The 11853-nt window shown below is 39.8% G+C and overlaps 1 protein-coding gene across 1 annotated transcript in view; it reads right to left on the reverse strand.

The window, feature by feature from the left end:
* Positions 1-243: 243 nt before the first annotated feature.
* ANKFN1 (ankyrin repeat and fibronectin type III domain containing 1) overlaps positions 244-11853 on the reverse strand; it is a 66360-nt gene continuing 54750 nt past the window's right edge. The window contains exons 14-17 of the mRNA XM_026067579.1: positions 10056-10224; positions 6389-6555; positions 3224-3443; positions 244-1040 (exon numbers count right to left, since the gene is read on the reverse strand). Of these exons, the coding sequence (XP_025923364.1) occupies positions 244-1040; positions 3224-3443; positions 6389-6555; positions 10056-10224 (1353 nt within the window). The remainder of the gene's footprint in view (positions 1041-3223; positions 3444-6388; positions 6556-10055; positions 10225-11853) is intronic.

The following is an 11853-nucleotide window of genomic DNA, read 5'->3' on the forward strand; positions in this document are numbered from 1 at the left end:
TGAATGTCGTGACCCTACCTGCAAAACTGCAGATGCAAATAATAATGCTTGCATCATGACGGATACTCCTGTAAGACCAGAAATCTGGTGGTGAAGAAGTCAAAAGATTAGGACTCTTTTGAGTAGCAAGAGTTGCCATTGGAGGATCTGGATTTTTAAATATGGTTTTGAAAATACGTCCCTATATGCATAATGCTCACTATCTCGTTGTGGAGCAGTGGGAAGAGATGCAGAAGTCTGGGGTTAAAGTGTGCTGCTGAATACTTCTGAGACAGAAGAACCTGACTGGTCATCTGGACCCATTTTCTGTTGCATAGCATTGTGCACACCCTTATGTTCTACAGACTGTGCGCTCATTGCCAAGGACTTGCCTTCTTCACCCAGTAATGTTGTTTTATAAGGCTCAACGTGTATCCTATGGACATGCTGCCTTGATTCCTCATACTTGCCTTTCCCATCTTCTGGAAGGCTGGATGCATGAGGTAAGAAAGTGCTCCGAGACCCATTGGCAGGAATCTTTATCTGCTCAGTGGAGGTAGGTTCTTGAGATAAATCTGTAGATCTCATGAGATGCTGAGTATACACGCCTTCAGACAGAGAGCCAGACTGTGTCTCACTGTGCACACGTAGCCAACGATGATGACGGCTGAAGTAGTTGTAATGCTGATGTTTCCCTAGCTTTTTTTTACCCAAAAAGCTCAATGGCTGCCTGGAGCTAGAGGACTTGTCGATGCCTTTTGATGTAAACCCTGACATTGTTAGATTGCTCATGTACTCTGTGCAATATTCAGCATTCGTATCAAAGGCACTACATTCTTTCAGGCCTTCTTTCAATGTTAGGCAAGGCTTCATGTCATGGACTTGGAGAACATCAGGTGCACTGCCGCCTAGGCCACTGACTGCCTGCTGGGATATGTCATTTGAGGAAGAATATATCAAGTCTAATTCTTTGGGACTTAAAGCATCACTGGAATCATAGTCACTGTCAGTTGGAAGGAATACTTCAGAGCAGCCTTCTTCATCTGAGCAGGGCTGGGAATCTGAAAAGAGAACCGATTACTACTAACAAGACAAGCTCATTAGAGGAATTGCTTAAATGCCATTTATATATTTTTTCTTGACTTAGAATCATATCCACAATTCTGAAAATACATGTGCATTTTTTCTGTGAAAATTTCCATAAGCCTAGGAGACAGCAGCAAAGACAGTAATCAGGAAGGATTTGCAGATGTACTAGAGAGGTGGTGGTAAGAATTAGGAAAACCCAAAAGGATTCATGTATTGAAAGGAAAGCACAGGGAAGAATCTGAACTTGAATTGGGATTAAGTTTTGAAAGGATCTGTTTTCTTTTATCTTGTTTTCACCAAATTTTATAAAGGTAGGGATTTGGGAGGCAGAGAAGCTCTAATCCAGATTCTCCTTTCATTAAAGATGTCAGCCAGGTTACTCCAGACTCACACCTCTGTAACTGTGAATAGGTTGCAACTGTATGTGTGTGGAAGAGGGCTGAGGCAAGGCATGGAGGTGGATAAGCAAAAACTCCCCACCAGATGCATTATGTATGTTCAAATTCAAAACTGACACGCTTAATTCAAATGTGAACTTGATAATCAAAATTTGTGTTGGCACTGAAATCACTGTTGTCCTTTGGATACAGAAGGGTCAATAACATATTAAATAGTGTCATATATGACTGGAATGGACTGATGCTCCACTGCTGCCCTGGATAGTGTACATTAGATCCAAGGGAGAAAAACCCTACATTTTATGCAGTGCCAGCTATTCACTTTGACCTAGTGTAAATTACCATATAGCAGGGCAATAATGAATCAAGCCCATGCAGGGCAAGATAATGCTCTAGGTTACATGGTGCCAGAGCTAAGGCACAGAGGATTATTCTGCATTCATGGTATGTAATACAGGGAAAAATTTAGCTCAGGGAGAGGTGCTGAGAGAGAACACCACTGTGTAAAGGAGCAAATCAAAGCGTGTGACACCATAGTCTTTGGGTTTCTTTTAATCTAATCTAATCAGAGTAGATTTATGTGTTGTTCTTAACTGTAAAAAAATGCCACTTTGAAAAACAAATTATCATTACCAAAACGGTCATGGCAGTTGTTTAATGCAGCATCTGCTGCTTTTGTTTCTACCATTTCATTTACTTATTGCTTAAAGATAGACCAGCAGAATGATGTTTTACATTTTTCYCCAAAGTCCTTCCTCAGTTAGCAAATTACGTGTTACTGTTTCATTTACTTCCTCTTTATTTGATGTGATTAATTTCTTTCATTACTTTAATTTTGCAGCTGTTCGGAGAAGCAGTAATGGCCAATGAAGAGGGTACTTATTTGTGTAATTTTGTGTTTTAAAGGGCCTATCTAAACCACTGAGGACTCTGAGGTATGTAAAAATGACTGTTAAATCAAACTGGACTATCGACACTAAAATTYCTTCCATCAAAACAAAGGAAGAGGAGCATAAGAAAGAATTACTTCAAAGCAAAGGAACAGTCAATGGATGGAAAGAAAATGTCTGTAGTACTAGAGAAACAGAAGGTGACAAATGGTGACTGTGGAAAAGTATGACTTCCATCCTGGGCAAAATGTTAGCCATTCAAAGAAAAAGACACATGCACAGTAAGAAAGGGCCAATAGCTTTTGTTCAGTAACTCATCACCAATCTAGTAAAACTCTTTGAACATGTGGACAATGTAATACATAGGCACATTTGGATTTCTGAAGAGCTTTTGACAAGATTCTTCACCAAATGTTCTTAAGAAATGAAGCTGTAACTGAGATGAAAGGAAAGCTCCTTCCACAGATTAATAACAAATCGTTGGTGCAGAAAACAAATGGAGTAATAGTCAGCTTTCACTATGGATGGATTTTACTAATTCTGGAGGTCATGGAAGAATTAGTAGTAGGACCTGTCCTATCCAGCCTATTCATTAAATAATCTGGAATAGCAAGGCAACAAAGTTGGCTGATGATAAGCAAGTGTTCTGAGTAGTGGAAAGCAAAAAATGATTGTAAGGATTGTAGAGGGTTCTCAGGAAGAGAGATTAGCTAAATATTAGAGTAGCTAATGATTGGTAAAATGATTGGTAAAATACCTTGGCAGGCATGGGAAAAAAACCCACTCCTTTTATAAAATGAAGTTCAAGAATTGTTTTAATTAAAAGTGAGTTCAAAGATTTTCTTTGATAAACAAAATCTCTCTTACCACTCACAGCTTTTTTCCTCTGGCTTCTTGTCTCAGGTGAGGGGGGAGGTGAAGGAAGACAATCTAGATGTGACGATGTTGAACTGATTTTCTTTTGAGTCCGTTCTTCTGAAAGATTGACAAGCTTCTTTATGGGTAGGCCAGGGGCTGGCTGCTTGTATCTTGCATACTGCAGTGCTTCTGTGATCCACCTCATTTCCCGCCAGATCTCATCGATTTGCTTTGGAGGGAAAAAAAGTGGTAAAAAACTACAATTAATTCTGGACTATATTAATTCTATTAATTCTCCCTAACCCATAGAGGTTCTTATTAATAGGAGGGATGAATCCAGGCCTGAACTCTGACATTGATAGAAAAATGAAAATTGTTCTTTGACTGGAGGATAAACATCACCTCCAGGTTTTCTCCCTTATCATCATTTTTGGTCTGCATGCATTTCGTTAGTACTAATCTACCCTGGGGCAATTCTAAATCATGCCTGTTGATGGCAACAAGAGACAGGTGCCCAAATCAATAGCAGGATATGGCTTTAAGGATCTAGGCAGAGAGGAAAGATGCTGTTTAATGTGGATCTTGAGAGTCTTTTGATAATGGAACACTTTTAAGGTCTTCAAGCAATTCAAGGTCTTTGATGACTGAGTAAATGTTACCGCAACCAGTGAATGGGATGTAGCAGGGAGCACAATATTCTTCTGTTGCAGTATCCTTTCTAGAACTTCCCTTGAGTTTTGCTTCCTGCAGAAGCTACTGCATTTAAAGCACGACTGAGCCTTCACATTAATATTGCAGTGTTTAAGAGAAACTATTTCTCAGCTACACAAGCCACATTCTGCAAGAATGTAAAGGGAAAGAAGGGGGTCAGTAAAAGGATAGGCAAAAGTATGTGGTACTTGGCACAGTGAGTGTTATCAAATGGGGATATAGCAGAGGGATCAATGAAAAGGAGACTGTATATTGATACATTCTAAGACCGGTTCACTAGCACATTCTCTTAGCTGGAGATACTTTTTCAAGAAATGCATAATCCAGCTGTGGAACTTACTGTCAAAGGATACTGTAGATGCCAGAAACTTAGCCAGGGTAATTCTTGCTGGGCCCAGCTGGAGATAGTATAGCTGGCTAGATGAATCTCTAGCTTGACCTAGTAAGGCCATATTTATGTAAAGGTGAAATCCAGGCTCCAGAGAAGTCAGTGCAAGCCTTGCCATTGAGTTAATTTGGGCTAAGAATCTGCACCAATTAGAATAGCCAAGGGTTCAGGGATTCATTTCTAATCCTACTTTATTTCCAGACTTTGTAGCCCCATGAAGAAAATGCATTGGGTTGACTAGTTAGCAAACTCCTCAACTATTTGGTTTTGGAGACTTTGTATTTCCTTTCTGTAATCCTCCCCCAACCCCAAACAACTGCGTGCAATTTATTAAAATGCAAAACCTATTGCTTTTCTCCCTGGTGTCATTCTACAGTGTCTCCTGGGATAATGGGCCAGTCATTTTTAATGAACTGTGGTTCTTATACAATTTAGGAACATTTGAAGCATTACGCTATATAAATTATAGCTTAACTGAGATTTTAGCTCCAGTGTCTGTAGGTTTCTTGTCTTGCTCTCTAAAATTCTGGTAAAGACGCTGAGTACCTTATCTGCTGGGGTTTTTTTAATCTTTACTTTTCAGTTGCCCTCTGACTCCTTTTCAGAGCTGCATTTATATAGACTCCTTTACTCTTTACAATGTTTGGTTTGTGTAGTGACTTCAACACTGTCTTAGATCTAGGATCACACAAATGCTCTTGCGGTTTTGTGGTCACCACTGAAGATTGCGGTATGTGGTGGGCTGAGATATTTTTGCCAATAGGTAGAATACAGCTGGTTTTCATTTGAGAGGAAACCTGACAAGGCTAATACACTGTCACAATAATTCAGCACAAAACACTGAAGTTTAAAATACTCTCCTATATTTTCCCAGCATACATAGGTGACCTGAACACTTTGGAGAAGAGGAACACAGAACTGCCTATGCAGTGTATGTGTATTAATAAAACATATATTTATTTTTGATGTGAAGGGTAACATTTTCCCAAATGCTCCTATACACTGGGAACAACTAGCTTTTCTGGGTGTGAGAATGGGAAGATGAGGAGGGAGAAGATGGTTGAAAGGTGGAAACACAGTGGAACATTCCCCTCTGGCCCCATGCAAGTTTCCAACAGCTCCAGTGTGGACAAGGCTAAAGGGATCTAAATTTAGAGCAAAGAGGAACAGAAATATTATCATCTGGTTCATAAATATGGAGGGTCACAAAAGCCATTAATGGGATACATGCTTGTCCTGGCCCCTATTCCAAGAGAAGGTCGCTTGAGTATTAACAATGTAGATCTGTAAACTGATCTGCGCCTCACTTGTAGAAAGACAGGTCAACCATATCCATCAATACACTATGCAAAGGCCATCAGTTTTATCAATAAATAATCAATCACCGAAATGGTTTGCAAAAGTACAGGCCTTGCTGCACTGCACAACGGGGTGTAGTTCAAAGATCCCTGAGATGAGCAGGTTAAGTCTTGGTCTGGGAACAGTACCGGAAGATTAGTGTGAGAGACAGAGGAAAAGCAAATTAGACAAGTGTGATAACATTTGTGGTCCTACTGCATCAGGGGAGTGAAACAGTATTTCTTCATTACCTACCAACTCTCTAAGGGCTAGCCTGCTATCTTTAACACAAAACTGCACTGTTCACTGTGATACTGTTAATGAAAATCGCCTCCATGACTGAATTTTCATTTACTTTTTTAATTGACATATTATCAGGGTGAAAAAATCTTTAATCCACTAAGATGGAGAAAAACTATTACCCAAAWGAATGGCCATTAGCTTCCCTCACATAGATGGGAGGCAGTTTTACAAGCAGACTGACACATTTCTTTATAACAGTCTAGTATAACTGTCATTTGATTTTACCCATAAAAATCCTTGTATAAAAGCAACAACTAAGGAAATCATGTTCTGGGTTTTGAGTTTCATAAAAACAGAATTGCACTTCTGATACAACTGCTCTTTTTATGATGTCTGTGAATAATTCTCCATTTAGATTTCAAATTACAGCCCTATGCAATTTTTAAGAAAGCCACCTTAAAATCTCCTTGGAGTAGTCAAAAACAGACTATTACCTGTATGTAGTCTATAACTTGCTGGTGTCTTTGTTTGGCTGCAGCGACTTCACTGTCTGAAATTGCTTCCCTTAGGGACTGCTGGGTTTTCAGAGAGTCCAGCTCTATGACAGCAGAAAGGCGGCAATACAGGCTTATAAATTTTTCCTTGTAACAGCAAAAATGAACTGTGAAAAGACAAAATGCAAAGGAAACACTGTTATATTCTGGTCATGAAATATGAAATCCTTAGCTTTCAGAACACAAATTTTATTCAATATAATTACTAACACTCTGGATAGGTTACTTTAAGCTAGAAATAAATAATACAGGCTCTAATTCTTCTCTCATTTACACTGGTTTACTCTGTAACTTCCCTGGTTTCAAACAAATCATTTCTAGTTTATATCTAAGTGAGGGGATAATCAGGTCCTTAGTATGCAACTCCAGAGGCTATTTTGCCTTTGACAGCTTTAATCAGAAAGGCTGATATTAAGGCTTTTATAGTTCATTGTGCAATAGCAGGGTTCTTGTAACAGTGACAGTCTAAGAATATAAAAGAGGAAAGGTTTTCAGGAAGGGGTAATTTCTTTTATCAGGCAAGTAGTGATATGACTGGAAAATGGAACCCATCTTTTATTTTAATTGAGTGTTTCAGAAAGAAAGTATCATTCTGGAGGATGATAACTTTCTCTTGGGCTAGACTAACTTAAAATCAGTAACTCAAATGCAAGTGACTCAGCAGTAAAAGCATTTCTGGGATGTCACAATTTGGGTGAAACAATTAAAACTTTGTAGGTGTCAGTAATCACACACTGTCCCCTGACCTCTTATGCAGAAGGGCAAACAGAGGARAGTCCGAACTGACCTCTTGCCTCATGTAATTTTTCAGGGTAGCACAGAGCTATCTGAGCTACCACTAAAAGAGCTAGTGCAGACAGCCGAGGCAGAACAGCTATGGTGTCACGGAGCTTCCCAAACGCGACTTTAGCTAGCCTCTCAAAGCTGTGTTCTTCCAGAACCTGCATTTGCTCACGCAAAGCTTGCCAATCATCCCTACAAACTGCAGTACAGACATACCAAAACCTGCTGAGGGAGAACAGCTTTTCAGAAATACTCCCACATTCATTGGCACTTCAATAAATTCAAGCATACAGCACAATCTCGTTACAGCAGTGAATGGCAGCTGGCTTAATACTGCTGGATTGTGGGATGATATTTTTCAGGGTGTTTCAAGTGTAAATTGCATAAATTGTTCTTATGATAAATCTTAAAACATAAATAAAAATACATATCCTATCTGTTTCTCCTTTGCAAATAAATGATACCAAAAGTAAGAAATCCAACCACAGAAACATTATTAGCATAACAATAAAGGCCCAATCTGAACACAGAAATCCCACAAAAGGGAGTGAAAGAAAGAATTCTACCTTCTGGCTTCCCAATGATGCCTAGATATTGCAGGGATCGAGTCTGAATAGTGTGTGGTCTTACAGTATATATGCCATATGTGGTGGACTCTTGAGTGAATTACAGCCGCGGTTTCAGCTTCAGTGCTGAAGTTTCTAGCCTTTGTGGTTTTAAGTCAGACCCTTTAATGTTACTTTAACAAATGTTACTTCAACATAGTCTTTTGTGGTTATGCAATTATATAGTTGGTAGCCACCAGCTAATGGGGAATGGAAGCTTCTAATATTTGAGATGTGAATCACAACCATTTTATAGAACGTCAGGGATACATATATAATAAGTCATACAGAAAATGTCACCTGCATTTGGTCAGATGATTGCTTACTTAAAAAAAAGTCAAAACTTAAAATTCAGCCTTCCTTACTGTTCTTTCCTCCATGAACTGCTTTCCCACTGCAGCAACACTGCTAAATAGAGAGGTCTGGGCCCAGGATGCTATTTTAGAAACTACCCTGTTGAATGTTTATCTGCACCACATCATCCCAATTCAGTGCCTACTGCTTTATCAGCTCAATGCAAACTGTGTCCCAGAGAAGAGAATGACTCCTGCCCAGGGCCCGTGTGCCACATAATGAGAGCTAAATAGTCTGCAAGACCTCTAGTGCAGAGATGACTTTCACCAGAGATGATACACTTCATGCATTAATTTGCACAGTGAATGCAGCAATCACCTCTCCTAGGGAGAAATAATATGCTTAATGCACAGAATCTAACTGTAGACCTTGAGGTTGCAGGTCAAGAAGATAGTAAACCTGGCTTTAGGGCACTACAGTCACATTAAGTGCCACAGACATGTGACCCAAAGCACTGAACTAACTCTGCTAGTTCAGTTATCTTAGTTTTCTTTTGAAGGGGTAACTTTACCCTGGCAGACTATACACCAGCTCACGCATTGTCTCTACCTCTCTTAATTTAACTAGCATAAAAACCTGAAGCTGTCATAGGCACCACTTTATGTGCTCTGGCTGATGTGACATAAACACAATTGTATGTTCCTGCCTGATCCAAATCAAATTTGTGCTGCTGAATGATGGCAGGTCACAGATCTACTGTGACTGCAGAAACACAGCCTTAGTGAGGCCCTCCATTATCATCCAGTCATCGTTCTCCTACATCAGTGACTCTGACGGCACTTTGCAATGATATATAGGAAACAGGATGGTGGTGGTAATGGTGTCACATAAACACTTGAGAGAGACATCACTGAGGACCCAGCTGCACTGGAGACCTACACTATAGTGGCTGCCTGTGTAGTGGCTCCATTGGTTCTGGCTCCTATCTCCTCCTCTCCTCCAAGGCAGAGGAAAGAAGTAAGATACCCAGTTGGGCAGGCCAGAAGGAAACAGCAGAGATTAATGTGTAAGGCTCAGAAGTCCCCTCACTTATCAGGTTCTTTCTAAAATGAACTATGAAGACTTTGTGTGCTGCTTTTATATGGAGCTTTTCTTTGCTCTGTGGACCCAACAGGAAGAAATGAGGAGTAAAGAACCTTGGAGCTAAAGCATCATCTCTTCTGCCTTATGATAAACAGCTGGAAAACCCTCCTTTTGGGAATTCCTACCTAGGCAGCAATGCAGTGGAACAGGAGAGCTGAATCTGCTCCAGCGCAGGATGTGCTCCCTAAAGAAGTGCATTCAAGTCTCAGTCCAGTGTTTTAGCCTTTCTCACTGTAACAGACTTTTCCTGCATCACAACAATAGGATTGAGTCTCCTGAATTTTTTTCAGAAATTGAAAGAGATGACCCGGACCTGGGAAACTGCACTCAGACCTTTCACAAAGTTGTGAGCGTGCTGGACCTTGAGTAGGACTATCTGTAATCAGGAACTGCAAAAATTCTCCTCTACAAAACTGCTAATTATCCTTGTGACAATTTAAAGGGGTGTTTGAATCTGCTTTCACAGCTCTAACCTTGTTATCATGTGTATAATTTTTGGTTCTGTTTTTTAAAGAGCATCATCTTCCAAATAAACTTAGACATATACTGGATAACTGTGGGCTTTTCTCTATGCTTTGCATTTCAATAACGATTGCTACAGTATATGCTTTAACTGCTCTGCTCCCTCTATAACTTGTACACAGTTATAGGTAGTGTTGTTGCCAAAGCCATCATGTGATTTATTGACTCTCCACTGGGACAAGGGGGAAAACAGATACAACTTTGTGATTTTATTATAAGGAGACTGGGTTAATATTTCTAGGTGAAGCAAGCTACTATACCGAGTTCAAACATCTGAAGAGGGAGGTTAAGAAATCCTGAGTGTGGGGTGTAAGGATTATTCTGTCCTGGGGCAGTGCAGACGTCGTCTGAGGCGGGGAGCAGGAGAAGAAAGGAGACATTGTGACCCAGTTCCAACACCTCCTGTGTATACAGACGGAAGTGCTTAGCCTGTAGAGGGACACGAGCGGGGGAAGAAATAGGAGAGAATTACAACATGGCACTTATATAAACAACACCCCAAATGATATAAAACATTAAAGAAAATTTGCACGACATCAAGCTCGGAATTTTTATAAAACATAAATATTTGGGGGGGGGCCCTAAATGTGGGTTCATGTCACTACATAAAATAAAGATTTAAAGCTGCAATGTTCCACATTAAAACAACACACACAGGCACAACCCCCCTGAAAACAACATTTATGTTTCTTATTAGGCAGAAAAYGATCACATGCCATGTGCTTTTCAAGATTATGATTGCATAATTATGTGAAAACATGAAAATGGATTCAATTAAAAACCTTTAAGATTCAATTTAGGGTCGGTTAAGAGAAATATGCAACTCTCCCTCAACACAGCACCGAAAAGTTTTAACAAGTGCTGCAGCAAGAGAAAATGGCACACACAGGAGTTGGCCTGAGGCTGCTGTATAGCTGCTGTGTGCAGCAGTGCATTTTACTCTGTGTTTGCAAATGTCACTGTCCATGATTCCATTTACCACAATAATAATAAAAATACATAAATAAATCTGCTGAATCAAAAATTCAATTTATTAACCCGTAAGCTGGGTCCTGAGTCATCAAAAACATTTACAATTGTGTTTAACTGCAAAGTCACGTTTTTGCCTGTCTGTCATGCACAATGGATAGGCTAAAATGCTTGCCTAAACTGCAGCCTAATGAACAAACTGCACATTGATTTCAGTATTTTAGTCCCTAGCTTAAAAAAAGTAGGAGGCACAAAAGCTATGACCTCTAAGAAAATACACTGGCATAGAGATCTGTACACAGCCCTATTGAATTAGAGTGACTGACCACAAGGCAGCACACCATCTGTCTTAATTTTGGATTTACTTGAGTCTTACTTGGCTCTTCCCAGGCTAGAAGGTGCTGCACTGATGGATTCCTTTTACAAGTAAAGCCTAAACCTTTCAAAATCAAGAAATGTAGAAGCACATTAATTTATTTTAAGGCCACATCTTTCTAGCTGCACAAACAGACCTTGAAGAGAATATGAAGATGATTTACTTCTACTTTAAGCCCTCTTTCACTGGTAGACCAAAATACAATGGACTTTGTGTAAACAAGAAACAAATTCCTTAGCTTATTTCTTCGTGCATCTTTCACATCACTGATTATCCTCACTGACTCCTTTACTTATTCACATATGCGTTTTTTGTACCTAAATTTAAAGCCAGAAGCCAGATACCTCTCCTCATCCATAGCAATCTGGAGGCCTGGTACTATGTATTTTTAGAAGTGCTATGCTTACCTGTGTATAAAAGAATTGCAAAATGCTGTGTCTTCAGCAGGTCTTTTGTACAGCCTTGCTAGTACCTCCACTGAACAGTCAATTGCCCTGCTTCCCTGGGAAAATACCTATCTTTCTTTGCCAGCTGGGTATAAAGGTGCTCACAACCACTAGAGATGTGTGCAAAAAAGTGCTTGTTTGCACCTGCCTGAAGCTGCACAATATGCTGACAGACACAAAAATAGAAGCTAATTGAAAATTTGTCTCTTAATCCTTATATGTTCACATATCCAGGGAAAGAACTCTTCCTGGAGGTGTCCCCCCCCC

The sequence above is a fragment of the Apteryx rowi genome, unplaced genomic scaffold (genome assembly GCF_003343035.1).
Source record: "Apteryx rowi isolate R43461 unplaced genomic scaffold, aptRow1 scaffold_26, whole genome shotgun sequence".
Lineage (NCBI taxonomy): Eukaryota > Metazoa > Chordata > Aves > Apterygiformes > Apterygidae > Apteryx > Apteryx rowi.